This window comes from Somniosus microcephalus, chromosome 12 (assembly GCF_052327205.1).
Source record: "Somniosus microcephalus isolate GS21.2 chromosome 12, FLI_Smic_1.0, whole genome shotgun sequence".
Classification (NCBI taxonomy): domain Eukaryota; kingdom Metazoa; phylum Chordata; class Chondrichthyes; order Squaliformes; family Somniosidae; genus Somniosus; species Somniosus microcephalus.
In genome coordinates, this window is record NC_140998.1 from 192,353,049 (window position 1) to 192,376,210 (window position 23,162).

The following is a 23,162-nucleotide window of genomic DNA, read 5'->3' on the forward strand; positions in this document are numbered from 1 at the left end:
AGCAATGAGGTGTGAAGTTTTGCCGCTGACATTCTGTGCAGACATTTAATACATTTGTTGGCAGAAATTATTTTTTTCCATAAAAATTATTTAAAGAAAAAGCAAGACAAACCTGATCACCACGTTTCAGCCCAGCTTCAGTAGCTTTGCTACCAGGCTCTACGCTGTCGAGGAAAATCCCAAAACCTTTCTCAGTGCCTCCCAACAGGATAAATGGCAAAGGGGCTTCTTGTGATGGCTTCATTAGAGTTATTAGCCGCTGTTTGGCCTTAACTGTACAAGCGATTTTCAACAGTCTGAGCTGATGACCCATTTTCTACACAACATAAAAAAATATCATTTACAAACTGAAATTCAACTTCTGATGATAGTTGTTTAATGTTTCTTAAGAGAGGGGGCTTCAAAAATAATCAGGTGTTAACTACCTTAAATGAGATAACTAACCTCTTGTTCCAAATTGTTTTCAAGTTCTTCTAGAAATGCGGTCATTGCAGGATTGCCTTCAAAACCATTGAAGTGACTGTTTACCCACAGCAATACTACCCGTGTAACCTGGAAAGTGTTCAGAGAAATGTATTTTGCACCATTAAAGGCATTGTATGCTTGATGTATGCAACATATGCTGACTTAACTTCAATGTATAGAATTAAGAATGTGCAAATGAAGCTTCCCTTCCCTTCCTTGACTTCTCTGTCTCCATTTCTGGGGATAGGCTATCAACCAATATTCACTCTAAGCCCACTGATTCCCACCCTGCTTCCTGTAAGGACTCGATTCCATTCTCCCAGTTTCTTCATCTCCGTTGCCTCTGTTCTGACGATGCCATCTTCCACACAAGTGCATCCGATATGTCTTCCTTTTCCCTCAACCGAGGATTCCCCTCCACCGCGCTTGACATGGCCCTCGACCGTGTCTGTTCCATTTCCCGCACTTCTGCCCTCTCCCCTTCCCCTCCCTCCCAGAACCATGACAGGGTTCCCCTTGTCCTCACCTTCCACCCCACCAGCCTCCACATTCAACGGATCATTCTCCGCCATTTCCGCCACCTCCAGCGTGATCCCACCACCAAACACATCTTCCCCTCCCCTCCCCTTTCAGCATTCCAAAAGGGACAACTCCCTCCGCCACACCCTGATCCACTCCTCTATCACCCCCAAAAGCCCCTCCTCTTCCCACGGCACCTTCCCGTGCAAGTGCTGGAGATGCTACACCTGCCCTTTTACTTCCTCTCTTCCCACTGTCCAGGGTCCCAAACACTCCTTCCAGGTGAAACAGTGATTTACTTGTACTTCTTGCAATTTAGTCGACTGTATTCACTGCTCATGATGCAGTCTCCTCTACATTGGGGAGACCAAACGCAGATTGAATGACCGCTTTGTGGAACACCTGTGTTCAGTCCGCAAGCGTGACCCCGAGCTTCCGGTCGCCTGTCACTTTAACTCTCCGCTCCATTCCCACTCTGACTTCTCTGTCCTCGGCCTCCTACACTGTTCCAATGAAGCTCAACGTAAGCTCAAGGAACAGCACCTCGTCTTTCGATGAGGCACTTTACAGCCAACATTGAGTTCAACAATTTCAGACCATAACCTCTGCCCCCATTTTTTCCAACAACAGCTGTTGATGATTTTCTTATTCCCATTTACTCTTCTTCTAGACCCATCTTTTGTTCTTTTACTTGTCCCATTACCATCTCCTTTTGCCTTGTACCATCATCCCTTTTGTCTTTGAATCTCTCCTGCCTTCCACCCTATCACAGACCTTCCCTTTTGTTCTTTCCTCCCCTCCCCCCTTTCCCTGTCTCTACACTTGCTTAAAACCTGTTATATCTCGAAAACTTTTTTCAGTTCTGACAAAAGGTCATCGACCTAAAACATTAATTCTGTTTCTCTCTCCACAGATGCTGCCTGACCGGCTGAGTATTTCGGGAATTTTCTGTTTTTATTGCAAATGAAGCTTGATTGCCTCAATTACAGAAGCATTTATTCCTACTCTTAATTTATCTTTAGAAGTTTAGTGAAATCTTTTAGTTTGAGGTTAGGGTCTTATGAAGGAAGTTGCGGTTTAATTTAGGACAGAAGGTAGACGGATGAAATTATTTTGTTATTTTTTTTAAATTTTAATGCAGAGTAAATAATAGCTCTACAACTTTTACAGTAATGACAAGAGACATGCACATTATTTAAAAACAGGGTTGCATAATTCCTGAAAATGGCTGCCAAGTGACTGATCAATGCGAATACTGCACAGGAGTGATAAAGCTATCTATCTATCTATCTATATATATAATATATATATATAGATATAGATACAGGCTAAAAGTCATGACAAATGAATATTTATTCCAAGTCAAATAAGAAGCGGTGTAGATTTTTTCCCTGCCGAAGGCATACTATCAATGAACACAATTACAAATGAACCTTTTTCTTTCCAATTTATGTGCATCTATATTTAGTTACTCAGAGGTACATATTGGATTCTTGTCATATTAACAGCTGGTGAGGGGAAAGATCACCACACAGTTTACTGGTTAAAATAAATTGCTTGTTAAGTACTGAATTATTACAATCTTAAAAGTTTTGGCTAACCTTGTCCCTGAGACTTGGGTCATTAAACCACTCCAGCAATTTCTTCCCAACTTCCATTGGGTTTGATAAGAAGGTTCTGCAGGTTAAAAGAAAATCTTCTATATATGTGGGATCCACCACTGAGTGCACTTCCAGCAGGTGCATTGTTAACTGCTCAGGTGTTCCCTAATATAGTTCAATGGAACAGATCATTAGTAAAACTACATTTAATTAGAGCTGCAGAATAAACTTTTACATGAGAAATACAATGGGCATCATGAGCACCTTTTTTAGACCAGTGTTAGTTTCTGATGTATTTAAACATTCTGCTTACCTTTATGACTTTATCGCCTTTCCTGGTTCCAGTCCGATCCAACTCTCGGTGTTCTTTTACTACAGGTATAACAATCTCTCCCTCCTTCTCGACTTTCCGCATATTCTTTTCCACCTGGTTGAGGATTCGACAATAGTCTTGGTGGGCTATGCACAGCAATTGCCAAGGAGCACAGAAAGTGTTACAGTATTAGGCATGTCTGGTGCAGAGTGCTAAGATATTATGCATTTACAGATTCAGGCCTAGAAATTGGGTATAGCCCCGCTTGGAGCGTTAGAATTGGCAAAGCGCAAAGTTTATAGCCAGACGCAACTTATCGCCACCTGGCGCGATATTGGGTTGCATCGCCCCTAAAGGTGATTGAGGCGCGAATTCAGGCGTTACACGGGACTCCTAAGGAGCAAAACTTCCGGCGCAACCCAATATCGGAGCGGATGGGCGCAGCGCAGGTGCTCTCAATTACTGATGACCACGAGACTTCCAGGCGCCGGCCAGCTCTTAAAGGGGTGGGTCAGTCAGCTTCAGCATCCACATTCTGCGCCTTGCAGGCCTCAGAATCGGCGCAGGCCCTTCTCTGACGCTAAAATCTTGGACCAGATGGAGAAGGTGAGACAGAGAGCAGAGCGCTTGACCAATGAGGCTCTGGTGCAATTGGTGGCCGCAGTGGAGTGCCGGCGAGATGTTCTCTACCCAGACAATGGCAGGAGGCCGAATCATAAGGACTACCGACGAGCTTGGAGGGATGTATGCCAGAGGGTCAACTCCAGCAGCATGGTGACCAGGAGCCCTGTCCAATGCAGAAAGAAATTCAACGACCTCACTCGGGTCGTGAGGGTGGGTGTTGTTTCTGCAAACTTCTGCATCCCTTCATTTGCACCTGACTTTATGGCTACGGGGTGGCCTGTGCCCCATTGGCCATCTGCCAGCAAGCACCCATGGCCCTTTCTGGGCACACACATGCACTTTTGACTCAAGGCATCATGTAAGGGTTCTTGCACCATGGGGGGCATGAGATGATCACTCAGGGCATCATGTAAGGGCTCTTCCACCATGGGGGGCATGAGATGATCACTCAGGGCATCAGGTAACATAACTTCCCCTCCTTTCTCCTGCAGTCCTAGCTGGCGAGGATTGGCAAAGACCAGCTTGGCACCGGTGGAGGACCTCCACAAGTGGTCACTCTGACGGATCTCGAGGAGAGAGTCCACCAGATTCTTGGAGGACGTCTGAGTGGTCCTGTAACCACTGCAGCTGCTGACCCCATTGTTGACAGCGATGGTAAGGTTCTCACCTTTTACAACTATCTCCTTCCACTTGTTCCCCCCACCAGCATGCTTTCTCACTGTGGACCCATGTCATAGCCTTGCCGCAATCTGGCATCCCTTGCTGCCAAGCTGTCCTTTTGCTAAAGCCACTCTTCCACATCCCTGCTTTCAGATGCTGCATCACCAGCTCGGGAGCCGGGCCCTCAAGCTGCCAGTGCCAGTGCCTCTGAAGGCTCAATGAGAAAATTACTGTCCAACAGAAGGTCAGCAACTCTCTCCAGCAACGATCAGAATGGCCAGCCCAAATGGCTGCAGCATTTATACTAGTGCTGTCCCCTTTAAATAGCGCCCCCCCGAGTCCGAGAAGGGCCTGGGAACGTTCCATCCAACTGTCACTAATAGCGCCAGGCGGAAAGGTTGCGGGTGCCACCGAATATCTGGTCCGGGGCGCCAAAAAGGCGTTGCAGACTGAAATGACGTCATGATCTGCCTGCGCCCGCGGGCGCGCGCAAAGAGTTAGCGCCGGCGCTAAAAGGATACGCTATATTCACTGCGCCCGCCCGAAAATTGGGTAACGCCCCAATTCTCGGGCTCTTTAGGCGCTAATCGCTGGCGCTACCAACCGAATTTCTAGGCCTATATGTTTATATTAACAAATCATAAAATTTCTTTATTTCTCCTGTGGCAGTGCTCATGGTTAGATAGTGGCAATAGTATGTTTTCAGTTGTGTTTGCTGTAACATCTAGGGAATGGTAGCATAGTGGTAATGTCACTGGGCTAGTAATCCACAACACTGCTGGACTAATGATTCAGAGATGTGAGTTCAAATCCCACCATGGCAGCTGGGGAATTTAAATTCAGTTAATTAAATAAATCTGCAATAATTACAAGTATCAGTAATGGTAACAATCGGATTGTTGTAAAAACCCATCTGGTTCACTAATGTCCTTTAGGGAAGGAAATCTGCCGTCCTTACTTGTTCTGGCCTATATGTGATTCCAAACCCACAACAATGTGGATGACTCTGAACTGCCCCTGAAATGGCCGCAAATCACTCAGTTGTAACAAACTGCCCAAAACACAATCATAAAACTGAAACTGGACGGACCACCCAGCACGGATTACAGACATGGCAACGGCCGACCCCAGCGACCCGGCCCCGACCGACCCTGACCCGGCCCGATCGACCCTGCAAAATCCTCAGCAACATCTGGGGACCTGTAGGGTGTGGCGGTGTTGTTTGGCACGTGCGCCCAGTCAGTTATGCCCCTGACTGTTTTGTGAGCGGTTCGAATCGCTCCCACGCCCCTGGGTTCTAGACACCGGACTTAGGTACAAGGCGGCGGTACAGAGAAGACTCGAGTAGACAGGTGGTTGGATGTAAACAAAAACCAAGATTTTATTGAAGAGGAAAAACTTGATACAATCTTATGGGAAAAATTACTAGTGTACACTTCTACAGGCAAAAATACAGAAGAAGAATAACTATAATTATACAGGGAATGGGGAACACACGGCACATCGAGGGAAAACAACTATCTTAACAATCCCCTTATCCTTATCCCACCTCCTATACCTAACTAGATTAAGCTATGAGGGGTCAGAACTTCATGCTCACCAATCAAAAGGGTTGTTAGACTCAAAACAGCGGTTGGGTTCGGGGTTCGCTCTTGGTGCTCTCTGGAGCCTGCCGTCGTCACGTGGCCTCCAGGTGCTGCAAGGGTGTTGTCCAGGTTCGAGTACCCCAAAGTTAAAGTCTCTGTTTGGGTACTTTACCTTGCAGGGATGATTCTTCGCCGCCAGCCGCCAGATTGAGTTGGTGTGCAGATATTCGAAGGTCGGCTGAGGCTGAAGGCCCGATAATTCGAAGCCTCCCCTCAGTTCGTCTCCTCAGTTGGTCTTCTTCAGCTGGTCTTCCTCAGGTGGCCTTCCCTCCGGTGGTCTTCCCTCCTCCCCTCGTCGCGTCCCGCCTTGCCTGGCCTGAATTGTCCGTGTCCGCCCGACCCGGTGCCGGGGCTAGTTCCAGATGGAGTGGGAAAGGGCACGGGCAAAGGCCAGGGGGTAAGCACGGGACGAGGAAAGAGCGGCAGCCACGAGGGCGAGGGACCGAAGTGCAGCAGCACCAGCACACCAACCAACAAAGAACACACCACCGACCACACCAATTGCTACCCGGGGTCCTTCAATTATACCTTCATCGAAAACCCTTATCTGCGTGCCAAATCAGGTTAGTTCTTTGTTTTAATCTTGGGAGGCTATTTTAAATAATGGTAGCAATCCATACTAACTGTTTTTAGATGGCCGGTATTCGCATCTACCGGCCCGATAATTGACTTGTATTGTCCTGAAAGTACCTTGAAGGGCCTGTCCGGCCTCGATGGCTCTGTTAATCTGTTTCCGATAATATATGTAGACTGCTTGATGGCCTTAACTATAGGCCTAAACTGAATTTAGATTTGTCTCCAATTCGGCCTAATGCATAATTCAGATTCCTGTCTGGTTCCAAAATACAAAGTCTCTCTTCACAGAAGCCTGCAGCTTTGGTTTTGAACCACAAGCTGTCTGCGTTGCAGAGTCCATTTTAAAATCTCACAGGCTTTCTGCCACAAGGCACAGACGCCATCTTGGGTACCCTTTTTGAATTAAAATGTCCACGCAGGGTCCCGTTTATTAATAACAGCCTTCGGGGAAATGCAGAAATTTTGCAAATCTTACAGACCTGTGCCAAAATTGGGAGAGTCTGTCCCACAGACTAGTCAAGCAACAGCCTGACATAGTCATAATCACAGAATCAATGTCCCAAACTCCTCCATCACCATCCCTGGATATGTCCTGTCCCACTGGCAGGACAGACCCACCAGGGGTGGTATACAGTCGGGAAGGAGTGACCCTGGGAGTCCTCAACATTGACTCCGGACCCCATGAAGTCTCATGGGTTCAGGCCAAGCATGGGCAAGGAAGCCTCCAGCTGATTACCACTTACCGCCCTCCCTCAGCTGATGAATCAGTACTCCTCCATGTTGAACGCCACTTGGAAGAAGCACAGAGAGTAGTAAGGGCACAGAATGTACTCTGGGTGGGGGACTTCAATGACAATCACCAAGAGTGGCTCAGTAGCACCACTACTGACCGAGTCCTGAAGGATATAGCTGCCAGTCTGGGCCTACGACAGGTGGTGAGAAAAACAACATGAGGGAAAAAACTACTTGACCTCGTCCTTACCTGTTGCAGATGCATCTGTCCATGACAGTATTGTTAACAGTGACCACCGCACAGCCATTGTGGAGACGAAGTCCCGTCTTCACACGGAGGGCACCCTCCATCGTGTTGTGTGGCACTACCACCGTGCTAAATGGGATAGATTCAGAACAGGTCCAGCAGCAGCTCAAAACTGGGCATCCATGAGGCGCTGTGGGCCATCAGCAGCAGCAGAATTGTATTCCACCACAATTTGTAACCTCATGGCCCGGCATATCCCTCACTCTACCATTACCATCAAGCCAGGGGACCAACCCTGGTTCAATGAGGAGTGCAGAAGAGCATGCCAGGAGCAGCACCAGGCATACCTAAAAATGAGGTGCCAACCTGGGGAAGCTGCAACACAGGACTGCATGCTAAAAAGCAGAAGCAGCATGATATAGACAGGGCTAAGCGATCCCACAAACAACGGATCAGGTCAAAGCTCTGCTGTCCTGCCACATCCAGTCGTGAATATGGTGGACCATTAAACAACTAACGGGAGTAGGAGGCTCCATGAATATCCCCATCCTCAATTATGGTGGAGCCCAGCACGTGAGTGCAAAAGACATGGCTGAAGCATTTGCAACCATCTTCAGCCAGAAGTGCCGAGTGGATGATCCATATCGGCGTCCTCCTGAGGTCCCCACCATCACAGAAGCCAGTCTTCAGCCAATTCGATTCACTCCACGTGATATCAAGAAACAGCTGAGCGCACTGGATACAGCAAAGACTATGGGCCCCGACAACTTTCCGGCTAATGTGCTGAAGACTTATGCTCCAGAACTAGCCGTGCCTCTAGCCAAGCTGTTCCAGCTACAACACTGGCATCTATCCGACAATGTGGAAAACTGCCCAGGTATGTCATGTCCACAAAAAGCAGGACAAATCCAACCCGGCCAATTACCGCCCCATCAGTCTACTCTCAATCATCAGCAAAGTGATGGAAGGTGTCGTCGACAGTGCTATCAAGCGGCACTTACTCACCAATAACCTGCTCACTGACGCCCAGTTTGGGTTCCGCCGGGACCACTCGGTTCCCGACCTCATTACAGCCTTTATCCAAACATGGACAAAGGAGCTGAATTCCAGAGGTCAGGTGAGAGTGACTGCACTTGACATCAGGGCAGCATTTGACCGAGTGTGGCATCAAGGAGCCCTAGTAAAACTGAAGTCAGTGGGAATCGGGGGCGGGGGGGGGGGGTGGGGGTGGGAACGGTCCACTGGCTGGAGTCATGCCTAGCACAAAGGAAGATGGTTGTGGTGGTTGAAGATCAATCACAACGTTCACCACACGGACTGCAGCGGTTGAAGAAGGCGGCTCACCACCACCTTCTCAAGGGCAAATATGGATGGGCAATAAAAGCTGGCCTTGCCAGTGATGCCCATATCCCATAAACAAATACATTTTTTTTTTAAACATCCCGAGAGGGGGTACAGCAGTACCTGTGGAGTAAGAAAGAACAAAAGGCGTCACTGTTACAGGGTTGCCCTGTGATTTCAATGGACTTGTAGGTGTGATAGTATTAACTCAGGAATTTTAATAAATTATGGATGTATGTCTGAGTAGGAGTGAGCCTTTGGCATTCCTGCCTCTGAGTCAGAAGGTGAAGGATTCATGCCCCACTCCAGCCAGCCACGGGGAGCGAAGACCAGAGCACTGATCTGAATACTGAATTGACACCCAGCTTCCAATGGGTGCATGTGGCCCTCCAAACTACCCCCCCCCCAACATTGTAAAGTGTATGTGGGGCTCTTTAGCCTTGGTTGCAGCCCACCTAGGAGAAAGAAAAACTTGCATTTATATCGAATCATAGAATAGGTACAACACCGAAGGAGGCCATTCAGCCCGTGCCAGTTCTCTGCAAGAGCACTTCAGCTAGTCCCACTCACCCGCCCTTTCCCTGTAGCCCTGCACATTTTTTTCCTTCAGGTACTTATCCAATTCCCTTTTGAAAGCCACAATTGAGTCTGCCTCCACCACCCTTTCAGGCAGTGCATTCCACATCCTAACCACTCGCTGCGTAAAAAAGTTTTTCCTCATGTCGCCTTTGGTTCTTTTGCCAATCACCTTAAATCTGTGTCTTCTAGTTCTTGATCCTTCGCCAATGGGAACAGTTTCTCTCTATCTACTGTGTAGGCCACTCATGATTTTGAACACCTCTATCAAATCTCCTCTCAACCTTCTCTGCTCTAAGGAGAACAACCCCAGCTTCTCTTGTCTATCCACGTAACTGAAGTCCCTCATCCCTGGAATCATTCTCGTAAATCTTTTCTGCACTCTCTCTAAGGCCATATAACGCCTTTCACGACCTCAGGAGTCACAAAGCGCTTTACAGCCAATGAAGTATAGTCACTGGTGTAATGTAGGAAACGCGGCAGCAATTTGCACACAGCAAGCACTCACAAACAGCAACATGATAATGACCAAATCATCTTTTTCTAATTGATGTTGATTGAGTGATAAATATTGGTCAGTACACCGGGGAGAATTCCCCAGTGCCTCTTCAAAATAGTGCCATGGGATCTTTTACGTCCACCTGAGGGGTCAGTTTAACATCTTATCTGAAATATGGAACCTCTGACAGTGCAGCACTACCTCAGTACTGTACTGGAGTGTCAGCCTAGATTTTGGTGCTCAAATCTCTGGGGTGGGTCTTGAACCCACAACCTTCTGACTCAAAGGTGAAAGTGCTATCAACGTAGCCACGGCTGACATGGAAAGAACTCTGAAGATAAAAACTATGAAGATCACAACGAGAAACCACCTTAGCTACTCTTCTCCAGTAAGTGGCTCAAGAGTCTAATGTGTTAGGACCTGCCCTAGGGAAGAACACAACAGATGGATGTTACAATATCCTACTATCACCAATGTTATGAACTTTATAATTCACAAGAACATAAGTAGGCCCTCAATATCAGTGTGGCAAAGCAGAAATAAGAAAATCTAGAGCAAGAAAAGGACTTTCAGCCAATCAAGCCCACTCCATCTACAGTCCATTTACAATTATTCCATCATGGACTTCTCTCCCACATCACCTGTTGATCCCCAGTTTAAGGAAGCACTAAATTTCTTTCCCGACTTCTCCTGACAGTTTTGTTAATTGTCTCTACAACTGTCAATCCTGCTTCTTCACAAATATCGATTCAGCTCCTTTTTAAATCTGCAAATTGCACTGAAATAAGCTATCTAATCTGAGAATTTCTTTGTTGTTGCTAATTTCTAGGGTTGTGAATTTTGTACTTGTGTCCTCCAGTCCAACACTAACTCCAAGTTAAATAGCAGTTTTTCTTCCACCTCACCTGTGCCTTTTGTTATTTTGAATACCTGTTTCATATCCCTCCTGTCTTTTTGCTAGTGACAATAAGTTAGTGCTTGAGTTTTACTTATGACTTAGTCCCTGGAGGCCTGCAATCCTTCTGACCATTCTTCACTGAATCCTTTCGAAAGCATTTCAGGTCTTTCTTTGACATAGAGTGGTTCAAAACTGCACATCATACTCCAGAGTTGCCCTCATCATTGATCATAATATACTTCAGAAGTAACCCAGCATCTGATCAGCTTTATTAGCCAAATGCCTCACACTAACCAGATGCTTTCAAAATATGATCAATATAAATATGACCACCCACCAATCATTTTCTTTTTTTAGTCTCTGCCATTGGGGACTCTTTCATTTTTTTTGGTATTGCCCATTTTAAGGGAAGGAACTTGGACAGATCCCATAGGGGAAAAGCTAATCTAGCCCTATGACTTCACTCACCTACTTAAAAAAGAACTCTTTACTGTGCATTTTTGAGCTATAGTTTGTGCTCGGGTGACTCTTAAAAGCCAACTGTCTGCCTTACTGTTCTAATTTAATTTGTTATTTTTGTTTTACAAATCAGCTTGGTGGGACCAGCCCCTTCTTGAATTTTAGTGGTGTTCCCTTATCAGGGGAGACACTTGTGGGCTTTGGTTTGCCTGAACCCACAATTCCATTGGCCTAATGAAATCGAACCCTTTCAAGTTACAGGTGAGCCAGACCCAGCCTGAATTTTGGTCGTGTCGCGATGATTAAGGGGAGGCACTTACATAAATGGGAGTTGTTTTAGGCTTCTCTATCATCACAATTTTATTAACTCCTATCCCTAAACCCTACTGCTGTCATTTATTTTTTGTTTACTTTATTCTTAATGCTCTTTGCATCATAAATATTAAAAAATTCTTAATTGACCTTTCTGATAGTGTTATTAATTTCCTTTTTTTTGTTTGTCCTAGGCCTGCCTTACTAGTTTAAATCCTCCCCCACTGTTTCATTTACCCTTTCTGCAAAAATATTGGTACTCATCCAGTTTAGGTGACTCTCATCTTATCTCAAAAAGCCTCCTCCTGCCCCAAACTTGCCTCAATGTCCTAGGAATCTAAAACCCTCCCCTCTACACCATCTTTCTAATATCTAATTGCTCCTCCATTACTCATTCAGCATATGAGATGGCAAAGAAGCGTGAGATTACCACTCTCAACGACTTACACTTTAATCTGGAACCTAACTCTTCAAACTCCATTCTACATCTGTCCGACATCTCCATCCTACTCTTCCCTAAATCATTTTGATGGGCAATTTCTGGTTGGTTTCCCTGCCTTTCTAGAAATGTTTCCACCTGTTGCACTACATCTCTTACCCTGGCACCAGGGAGGACACATATCATTTGCGACCCCAGTCACAGTTGCTAATCTCTAATTATGGAATTTCCCACCACACAACTCATCCATTCTCATGGGTAGTGTTTCTCTTCTCATTGGTAATCGCTTACTTCACTGTGCAGTGATGTTGTGACGCATAAAAATAGAACATTTAAAAAAAGTGTACAAAGACCTGACAATTTCTAGGACTTTCCCCCCCAAAACTGAGAAACAAAAGTGAAGGGTAAAGATCAATAGTGCAGGTCACCAAGGCCAAAAAGAATTAAAAAGATGAAGTAAACCAGGAAGTAGCAACTGGGTGATGCCAAGCTCGAGTTTTAAAAGCCTACAGAATGTAGGTGGAGTGAAAGACTAAAGGTGTTCCACAGTTTTGAACTCCGAGGAAAATAATGAGTTAAAGTAGAAGATGGTGCGATTAATCTGGATTGAAACACAGGAGAAGTGTGTTCGACAGCATCTTTCCATTTTAAAAGGAACAAGCGATAAAGGAGCATAAATTATAATAGTGTTGATAAAATAAAGACAGAAGAGGCTCTGATGAAGAAAGGGAGTTCAGAAGCTAGATGTAAGAGAAGGAATGCCCATCAGAGGACAGGCTTTTTTTGTTGTTCTAGTAATGAATGCGAGATAGGCACAAGAAGAGCCTCCATACAGCGTATTCAAGTCTTGAACAGACATGGGCTTTATAAAAAGTGAAGAAAGGTCAAGACGAAAAGCAATGCTAGCCATGAATGAGGAAAGCCTCTACTCGGAGGCAGCTTTAAAAATGGAAGGGATGTGGAAGTTCCATTTGAGGTCAGGGAGACAGTGAGGCCAGGAATGTCAATATATGAAGAAAGACTAAGGCCACGATTTTGCAAATGGATATGGCTTGGGAGCAGGTCAGCTGGTTTCCGGGTTCCAGTCCCGCCCCCAACTGTATCCGGCTAACGGACATGATTTTACGTCGATTGGCCTTGTTAAGCCCACCCTGCGGGCTTGCCAGCCAATTAAGAGGAAGCCAGTCAGATGATGTCATTTGATGATGCATCATCTGCCAGTTTTCTTAAAGGGACCATGCACAATTTTTCTTTGACAGCTCATTTTTCAGTGTTTGACAGCATTGAGCTGCTGCAAACACTGACAATCACTGTACAAAGGTGAGCTCTTGCACCCAGGCTTGCCAATGACTCCCTCCATAGGCTAGAACAGATGGCAGCTGCAAGTGGGGTTACAGAAGCAATCTGTCACTGGTGAGAGAGGTTCTCCCAATGAGGTGGGACTAGACAGCCAATTCAAAACTTGTTACCTGCAGAAAAGTGTAAATGCATTAAAAATTATTTTCCCAACATTTTCTTACCTCTGAAACTCACCAGTGCACCATTGGATCCTTCACAACACTTCTGCAGCTGTCATCAATGCAGAAACATTACAGCACACTCACAACATGCCACACTTACCTGGCGTGGTGTCCGGACATCGGGGAACCCGAGGCAGAAGCAGCAAAATTGAAAAAGAGCCTGTTAACAAGTATCAAGTACCTGTTAACAGGAAGGTAAGTGGCTATAATCCTCTTCCCGCCACTAGGTGCCGGGTCCATGCGCAAATCGGGGACCCGACACTTGGGAAGATTGATTGGAGGCAGGTTGACAGCAGTCCCGCCTCCAATCCCGCACTCTGAGGACTGGCAAAATTCCGGCCTAAGAGTGGAGCTATCAAGGCAAGAGGTGTTAGCTGTTGGTTAAACTTGTGAAAGACATGAAAAAAATAATTGAAAAATAAAAGTACATACAGTAAATCAAGACATAGAATTAGCATTTAGGCTTAGATCATCTTCGGCTATGTTCACCAATTACTAAGGGCTGGATTTTGCGGGGGGTCAGCGGGCGCGATCAGTAATGGCTCGGGTGGGAAAGTGTTTTTTTCCCCAATGGGTCAGGACCCCGCTGTGAACCCGCCGCCACACGCCTTTCCCCAGTGTCGGGTCTGTCAGCGCTGGGCAGATCCGACACGCAGCGGCGGGTTCGCAGCCAGGGACCCAATTCAGGTAATTAGTGGCTTGTTTAGAGCCACTTAAGAATGAATATCTACTCACCACCTGCATTTGACAACTCGTCCATGAGTCGTGGACCGTGTCTGTCAAGCTGAGGCAGGAGGTCAGTGGCCATTGAATCAGTTGTTGAGTTGAGAGATTCAAATGTATAGTAAAAGCTCCCACCTTACACAGATATCTTCCCTCAGCCACAAACTCTTCCTCACTGCATTTCCACAACAGATTCACTATGCTGCAAGTTTTTACACAAGTCTCCATCCAGTCTGACCTCATTACCTCTCTCACCATTGACAGATCACTTCTGTCATCTCTGCTTCACCTGCCATGTATTCCATCAGCATGGTTGCCCTTTATACCCTCTCACCTTGGTCCTCAGAATCCCACCACGATCAGCCCCAACATCAGGAGCACCAGGCACACCAGCAGCACCAACAACACCACCACCAACCTTCTCCGTAATCATCTGATGTTGCACAGGACAGAGGGCATCAGCACCCGACCACATTGCTGCCCGGCAGGCCAGGGATGGCCTCACCATGGCCAGATTTACTTCACTTGACACTTGTACACCCTGGCTGCCACATGATGTGCCAGGTTGGCACCACCCCACACCAACACCATAAAGCCTCCCTACAATGCCCAAGCCATTCCTTTTACACTCATCACCATTGCAGGGGGTACCGTTATGTCTCACCATTCACTGCAACTCACTAAGCCACTTCCAAAGGAGCACACAAATCTGTCTAAGAACATAAAGTGTTGAAAATAAAGGTTTCAATGTTTGACACCACATTAACAGAAACTTTACATGAACATTGCATAAAACACCCAAGTGCCTACCCTTGTGTGTTGTTAGTTGGTATCATTGCACTAGGATGAGGGTGAGTGTGAGAGGTGGCTAGTGAGATGGGGATGTGACAATGTAGGTAGAGAGGGATGGGTGGAGGTGCAAGGTAAGTTGGTGTGAGTAAGGAGTGATGGGAGGCACAGCAGGATAAGGTTGAGTGTGGCTTTTTGTGATCTAATAAGATCATTGATGCGGCACTGCACCCAGGTCCTCCTGACCACGTCCCTGTTTGTGCCCTCCTCTGCAATGTGTTGATCTCCTGGGGAGGTTTCTACCACCCATGGGAAGGGAAGAGGACCTCCCTGCGTGCTGTGACTCCCTCCATAAGCATATGGAGGGAGTCATGGGAGAGCCTTGGTGTAGCCCTGCACCTCTGTGCAGTGATTGTCAGTGTTTGCAGCACCTCAATGCTGTAGAACATTGACAGCACAACGGCAAAATAAAGTTGGCCATGGTCCCTTTAAGGAAACCGGCTGATGACGCGTCATCAAATGAAGTCACCAGACCCGCTTCCTCTAATTGGCCGGGGAACGTGCTGGGCTGGCTTAACAAGCCCAATCAGGGGAAATTAATTTCAGAGGCCAGGATGGAGCCAGCAGCAGGGTCGGGACCCGCCACCGATGTCACCCGCCACGGTCTCGCTGAGGTTTGTAAAATCGCAGCCTAACTCTTTCTGGACATTAATGCACCACACAGACAGGAGAAAATAAACATATACTAGAAAAATACTTGGCAGCAAACTAATTAAATTGATATATACACATTGCATCACATCACACCACACACAGTTTAATCACTTTGCTCCCAACCCAAACTTAAAACCAGATTGTGTGTATTCTGGTATAGACCTGCGCTACAAACTGTGTTAAGGAAATTCATTTTACATTTGGTTTTTGTATATTTGCTCGTGTGAGGATACACATTTCATAAAGGGCATATTGGAAGTACACACATGTGGACATCAGATGAAAACAGGATCAGGCTTGGCTGTGATATCCCCATGTTAAAATAGTCACTTTCCATTCACCGTCAAAGCTCACACATGAATAAATCACATACACTCCTTGAATGGTACTGAAATAGTTACGGATGAGGTTGAAAGAGGCCTAGGAGCCTTCATAGCCTCAATACTCAATGCAGAGCAGCAGTCAACAAAGCCAATAGAATGCTGAATTACATAGCTGAAATAGAAGAATATGTCAGAGGAAGATGTGATCCAACTGTACAATGCTCTGGTCAGACCACAACTTGAGTAATGTGTCCATTTTGGTTGCCAAGAAACATAGAGACATTCAAGTATTGGAGGCAATGCAGCCAACAGCCACAAGGCCGATTCCTGGTGTCAGAGACTTGAGCTACGAGGAAAGATTGGAGCAATGTGGGCCTTTCAATCTGGAAATGAAACATCTAAGAGATGAACTTATGGAAGTATGTAACATAGTTAACAGTATGGAAAAACTAATTCCAGAAAACCACTTTGAAGCAAATTGCGTGAGTAAGACAAGTGGATACTGGTTCAAACTAGAAAAAGTACAGTTCAGTCTGATATCAGGAAGTTATTCTTCACTTCAAGAGTGATCAATACATGTAATGATCTTTCAAATAGAGTACTGGAGATGAAAACTCTGGAACTGTTTAATAACCAAATGGATGCTGTAATGGGGGAGGGCTTTAGGGTAGAAACATAGAAACATAGAAGATAGGGGCAGGAGTAGGCCATTCGGCCCCTCGAGCCTGCTCCGCCATTTAATGAGATCATGGCTGATCATCCAAATTTATCCTCGTTTTCAAATTTAGATCTCGTTGCCTATTCCCAATTTCATACTGACTCACCAATGTCATCATCTGTTCTGTCTATAGGATCTTTCGCCAGGCAGTCTCTGACAATGTCCATGCTCATCAGTAGATCTGATGGTTTCTCAATGTCCTCCTTGTTATCATCTTCAGCGTCTACTGGCAGGCCACTCAGGTCCATGTCCCTAGCTTCACTCTCTGTGGCTTTCGAAATAAAAAAATTGCATAAGATGATCATGATTAGCAATGATAGATACACAGGAACAGAAGTCTGCTTTATCATTTTGTTAGGTATGGCAGCATATCGTTTTAAATACAATTCCTTGCCCTTTCTCCATATCCCTTAATTCCATTACTTCCCAAGTACCTATTCGACTTTTAAAAACCTCAATTTTGCATCTATGGTCTTCTGTGGCAGTGTTTTCCACATTCTCACAACCCGTTGTTTGATGTTTGGCCTCGGTTCACTAAAATAATCTTTGCTCAAATTTAAGATTCTTTTCCCTTGTTCTGGATTCTCCTATTAAAGGTCAATCATTTCCTCTCTACCTATTGATTCTCTTCATTATTTTAAACACTGAGATCAAATCACCTTTAGCTGTATTCACCTCCAGGTAATATAACCCAAATGTAACTAGTCTCTCATTATAATTATTCCCTTCATGTAGATATCGTCATACATTAGGCAAAATCCCTAATTCATAAAAACTCAAAGTTTTAAAAGTTTCTGATTAGAAATAAATTAAAAAGACCCATTATCCAAAATTTGTGCCAATTCATCGCTTGTAGGAGGTGGCTATAACTAAGCTCTCTGAAATATGTCAGGTGAGATTTTACTGGAGCTCATTATTTAAGTTAAAGGGGTAAAACTACCGGCCTCCTCCATAAAACATGTGATCAGGCATACATACTGTTTGACATGTTCTTGCGGTAATTTTGCTATTTTACCTTAGGACATGAGTGAAGTATGCAAGCCAAACACTCTACCAGATGGTGCCTAAATGGTGAAGTTAAGAAAGGGTACAGTTAACGAGGGTTCAAACAAAGACCAGAAGAGGTGAGGCACCTAATATTCCGCTCTGGTACTGTTAGTAACAGGAATCAATTCTTTGTGCTTAGAGTCGCTCAATTGAAAACAGCTAGTGCCTTAACTTCAGACTGGCCTGCACACTCAGCTGATAGCATGCTCTTCCTGGATGTGATGGTTTAGGCTCAGTTCCCAGGTTGGGCCAAAGATGTGGACCTCATTACAATCAACAGAGCTCCTCTAGGATAGCTCTGAATCAACAATGTTATGAACCAGGCGAGCAGCAAGGCACATCTCCCAACAGTTAAAGCATTTGCTGCTTTTTGAAAATAGTAACATTTATCTTTTTTTTTTTAAGTACTAGGCATCGCTGTTGAAGAAAAATGAAGAAATTGGTATGGCCCTATCACTGTGAAATTACATAAAATTAAATACACCTACCATTAATTCAAACTTAATTCAAACTATCTGTTTATTAGAATTTTTTTCAAGCACAAAATGTCATGTGCAGTTTCATTTACATTGCTTAATTCAAATTACTAGCAAAAAACAAATCTGAATTAAGTGGAGTAGACAGTATAAGTATGATAAAATGTAAACATATACGTTTTCTTTATATTGTGTGGATTTTTGGACGTTTTGGGACATTTTACTATTTTGAAGGTGCTATATAAATTCAAGTTGCTGTTGTTATTGTTGATCTGTCATAACATTTCTCATGGGAAGTTGGAGGATATGTTTGATGAGGAGGATTATATGGTTTAATGCAGGATGTATTAATTGTGATGGTATAGTTAAAGTGTGGAACATTAATGTTTAAAAATAAAGAAATAAATGTGAGAGGGGGAACAGGATTTAAGAAACACAAATAACTGGATTAAAAAAAACAAGCATTTGGAGTGGGAGCAAGAAAAAATTGTAAAACGTTGTTCCCTTCAAAGAAACTTGTGGATGAGTTTGACTGACAGACAAATAAAATGCTTCAAACACTGTACCCGGCTTATTGCTATCCACTCTGTTTGGCCCCCTTGGCTCCAGGGATACACAGGAATTACCGCCCCCACCCCCCCAAAATTTTCAGGCACTGCTTGACTGGGGCACTGAGATTCATGGAAGATAGGAGCAGGAGTAGGCCATTCGGCCCCTCGAGCCTGTTCCGCCATTTAATGAGATCATGGCTGATCATCCAAATTCAGTACCCTGTCCCTGCTTTCTCCCCATATCCCTTGATCCCTTTAGCCTTAAGAAATATATCTAACTCCTTCTTGAATATATTTAATGAATTGGCCTCAACTGCCTTGTGTGGTAGAGAATTCCACAGGTTCACCACTCTCTGGGTGAAGAAATTCCTCCTCATCTCAGTCCTAAATGGCTTACCCCTTACTCTTAGACTGTGACCCCTGGTTCTGGACTCCCCCACCATCGGGAACATCCTTCCTGCATCTAGTCTGTCTAGTTCTGTTAGAATTTTATAAGTTTCAATGAGATCCCCTCTCATTCTTCTAAATTCTAGCGAATATAAGCTTAATCGACCCAATCTCTCCTCATATGTCATTCCTGCCATCCCAGGTATCGGTCTGGTGAATCTTCGCTGCACTCTCTCCATGGCAAGAACATCCTTCCTCAGATAAGGCAACCAAAACTGCACACAATACTCAAGGTGTGGTCTCACCAAGGCCCTGTACAACTGCAGCAAGACATCCTTGCTCCTGTACTCGAATCCTCTCGCTATGAAGGCCAACATAAGTGGGCAGAGATTTGGCAGATGGAATACAATGCTGGAAAGTGTGAGGTTATGCACTTTGGCAGGAAAAATCATAGAGCAAGTTATTATCTTAATGGCAAGAAACTGGAAAGTACTGTAGTACAAAGGGATCTGGGGGTCCTGGTGCATGAAACTCTAAAGGTTAGTATGCAGGTGCAGCAAGTGATCAAGAAGGCCAATGGAATGTTGGCTTTTATTGCTAGGGGGATGGAATATAAAAACAGGGAGGTATTGCTGCAGTTGTACAAGGTATTGGTGAGACCGCACCTGGAATACTGCATACAGTTTTGGTGTCCATACTTAAGAAAAGACATACTTGCTCTCGAGTCAGTACAAAGAAGGTTCACTCAGTTAATCCCGGGGATGAGGGGGTGGTCATATGAGGAGAGGTTGAGTAGATTGGGACTCTACTCATTGGAGTTCAGAAGAATGAGAGGCGATCTTATTGAAACATACAAGATTGTGAAGGGTGGATGCGGTGAGGATGTTCTCAATGATGGGTGAAACTAGAACTAGGGGGCATAATCTTAGAATAAAGGGCTGCTCTTTCAAAACTGAGATGAGGAGAAACTTCTTCACTCAGAGGGTGGTAGGTTTGTGGAATTTGCTGCCCCAGAAAGCTGTGGAAGCTACATCATTAAATAAATTTAAAACAGAAATAGATAGTTTCCTAGAAGTAAAGGGAATTAAGGGTTACGGGGAGCAGGCAGGAAATTGGACATGAGTCTAGGTTCGGAATGGTCATGGCCCTGTGGGTAGTGGAGTGGGCACAGGGGCCGTGTAGCCTGGTTCTGCTCCTACTGTGTTCTAATTCTGTGTTAGATTTCAGGAGATGGTTTTATTCCTGTTCCTGCCTGGGGTGGAGATCGCCTTTACAGAAGTTAAGTACTGTAGAAAATATAGGGACAGAGTGATCTCCTGGAAGAATTTCGATCGCTTAGATGGGTCGGAGAGGAATTTCCCAGATTTTTTTCTCCCAAATTGGCCATTGGGTCTTTTATCTGGTTTTTCGCCTCTCCCAGGAGATCACATGGGTTCGGGTGGATGGAGAGTGATAGAAGATTTGAGGTTAGGATCAGATCAGCCATGATCTTATTGAATGGTGGAGCAGGCTCGAGGGGCCGATTGGCCTACTCCTGCTCCTATTTCTTATGTTCTTATACCATTTGCCTTCTTAACCACCTGCTGCACCTGCATGTGTCACCTTCAGCGACTGGTGCAGAAGGATACCCAGGTCTCATTGCACTTCCCCTTTTCCCAATCTATTGTCGTTCAGATAATAATCTGGATTGGACTTGGGCCCTGTGCCACAATTAGCATTCACACTCTGCATATGTTGTTTAGAGCTGTTGCTTAGAGCTGTAAATTGGACTGGGCTTGTTTGCGGATTACCTTCTTCCCTGTAAGTAGAAATGCTTAACAGCATTGTAGATAATTCAAGTGAGAACCTGAAATACTCAGGAGCTGCTGTTCTAACTTCAGGTACTTGTGTCTAAAACATCCAGGCATAATTTTGTTTTAAGCTTAACCAATTTGGCTATGACTAACCAGAGAAGCTTGAACTAGAGCTACCCTCTTAGGCAGTCTGCTTATGTATAATTTGTACCAGAAGTCCTTGAATAAAGTGTATGCACCTTTGAATATATCGACCACATGAATCCAAAACATTTCAACACAGTCTCAGAAGGTAAAGTCATAGACATTTTGCATGCCAGATTTTTTTAACATTATATAAAAACATGGAAAACCACTGGATATTCAGCAATAGGTTGTATTAATAGGGCCTCCTTCTGATATCATAGTATTCCGATACAAACTGTCAGGAGTTGCTGCCGCTGAAGCAGCCTAGGCAGAAATAATAATTTTAACAGCCCACATCGGAAGAGGGAGTTGAAAGCTTGAAAAGACTTGACACAGCAGAATCTCCATTAGGTCATAGGTCAACTAAGTTCCTCATTAGCTCAGTTGGTAAAAATGCTGAGTCACTAAGTCAGACCAACAGGAAGGTCCAGATTCAATTTCTGGTTTGTGGTGAGTTAGGGGATTTCAGCCAGGGCATCATAAGGGACGATACAATTGGCCTCAGTGCCTTTAGGCTGGAGAAGTGAAAAATATTAGCCTCGATCCCCAGTCCTGGTCATTATCCAGAGTCTCTTGCTAAAAAGTGCATGGTTGTGAATGTGGAGTGAAGACAGGATAAAGCTTCATTATGATGTCCCTATAGTTGAATAATCTGTTGACATTTACTATCTAGGGTCACATCAGGAATGGCTACTTGGACAAGATACTAGAGCACAGTTGGTGTTCATGGAACTATACTCCAACATAAGTGAGTGGCTTCAGAAGACGACAGAAGGAAAAAATAAGGAAATGATTTCTTAAAGAAGGGCTCTCACTATCTGGATCCACAACTGGGGAGAGAGTTAAAGGAAATGTTACTAGAGTCAAGAATATAAATGTACTGCAAAATAGTTGCCTGCGTCTGCCTTGACTACTCAGAGGGTATATTCCCCTTCTTCCTCACCTGCTTCCTCATCATGTTTCAAGATAGAATAAGCACTGGTAGCTCAGGATAATAAACACTAAACCCCAGGTGAATTGACTTGGTTCTTCAGCATCAGACTCAGTGACCATCTAATGACTTTAAACACTGATGTCAGTGCTCGTCTGTATCATGCATGGTGCAGAGGTTGAGACAATAGCTGCCAACAGAACCTGCCATTTGCTTGAAGAGCTTAGTAATAATAACGGAAGCCACTGCCTCCAGAAATTCCTTCTCAAGTTTCCCAGTAAAGGGGTCCTAAACGTATTGAAACTTGCAAAACAAAAACAGCAGAATTAAGAAAAAGCCTGAAAAATCTGTGACTAGTACATGATGGAAATCAAACTTTCCATTGGTATCAGTAGGATTTCAGTGAAGCACTAGAGTTGGTATCATAGAATCATAGAAAGTTACAGCACGGAAAGAGGCCATTTCGGCCCATCATGTCCGTGCCGGCCAACAAAGAGCTATCCAGCCTAAGCCCATTTCCCAGCTCTTGGTCCATAGCCCTGCAGGTTACAGCATCCCAAGTGCACATCCAAGTACTTTTTAAATGTGGTTAGGGTTTCTGCCTCTACCACCCTTTCAGGCAGTGAGTTCCAGATACCCACAACCCTCTGGGTGAAGAAATTTCCCCTCAAATTTCCTCTAAACCTTCCACCAATTACTTTAAATCTGTGCCCCCTGGTTTTGACCCCTCTGCTAAGGGGTATATGAAACGTGCATGTACTCTGGTCTCTTATTGCCAATAGTACAATTAAGATTTTGCCCTTCGGTTGCCCTTAGGTTGCATCTGGAGAAAATATTTTCAATTGCACAACATTAAGATAAAGTACTGTGGTTATAGGTCTGTCACTAGCGGTAGTAGTGAACAGGAGCCATTTTAGGTGATTAAGTGCATTGCACAATGAGCATATCTCACAATGTTAAACTGTATTGCCTTAAGTACCACTTCCCCTGTATTGGTAACCATGTGCTAAATAAGCCTAGTGACAACAACTCTTTCTGATACAACAGTTGAAGCAGCTGCTGGCAACAGAAGAAGGATGTAGCCAGTTGAGGACCTA

General features: G+C 44.8%; 1 protein-coding gene across 1 annotated transcript; it reads right to left on the reverse strand.

Moving 5' to 3' along the window:
* Nucleotides 1–2,411: 2,411 nt before the first annotated feature.
* LOC147109813 (rap guanine nucleotide exchange factor 2-like) lies at nucleotides 2,412–17,212 on the reverse strand. The gene is made up of 3 exons (XM_086003891.1): nucleotides 16,801–17,212; nucleotides 2,899–3,044; nucleotides 2,412–2,750 (listed from the first exon to the last, which is right to left on the reverse strand). Exons 1-3 carry the CDS (start codon nucleotides 17,042–17,044, stop codon nucleotides 2,568–2,570), a joined length of 573 nt encoding a protein of 190 aa, XP_085860017.1. The 5' UTR covers nucleotides 17,045–17,212; the 3' UTR covers nucleotides 2,412–2,567.
* Nucleotides 17,213–23,162: the final 5,950 nt, after the last annotated feature.

Bases quoted from the DNA above. Each gene is read 5' to 3' on its own strand.
- LOC147109813 (XM_086003891.1), bottom strand. From the start codon at position 17,044: ATGATAAAGCAGACTTCTGTTCCTGTGTATCTATCATTGCTAATCATG. The intron at 3,045-16,800 runs GTGAGTCAGTAT...TGCTGTGCATAG, and splicing joins CAGAACAGATGATGACATTG to CCCACCAAGACTATTGTCGA. The intron at 2,751-2,898 runs GTAAGCAGAATG...GAACTATATTAG, and splicing joins AAGGCGATAAAGTCATAAAG to GGAACACCTGAGCAGTTAAC.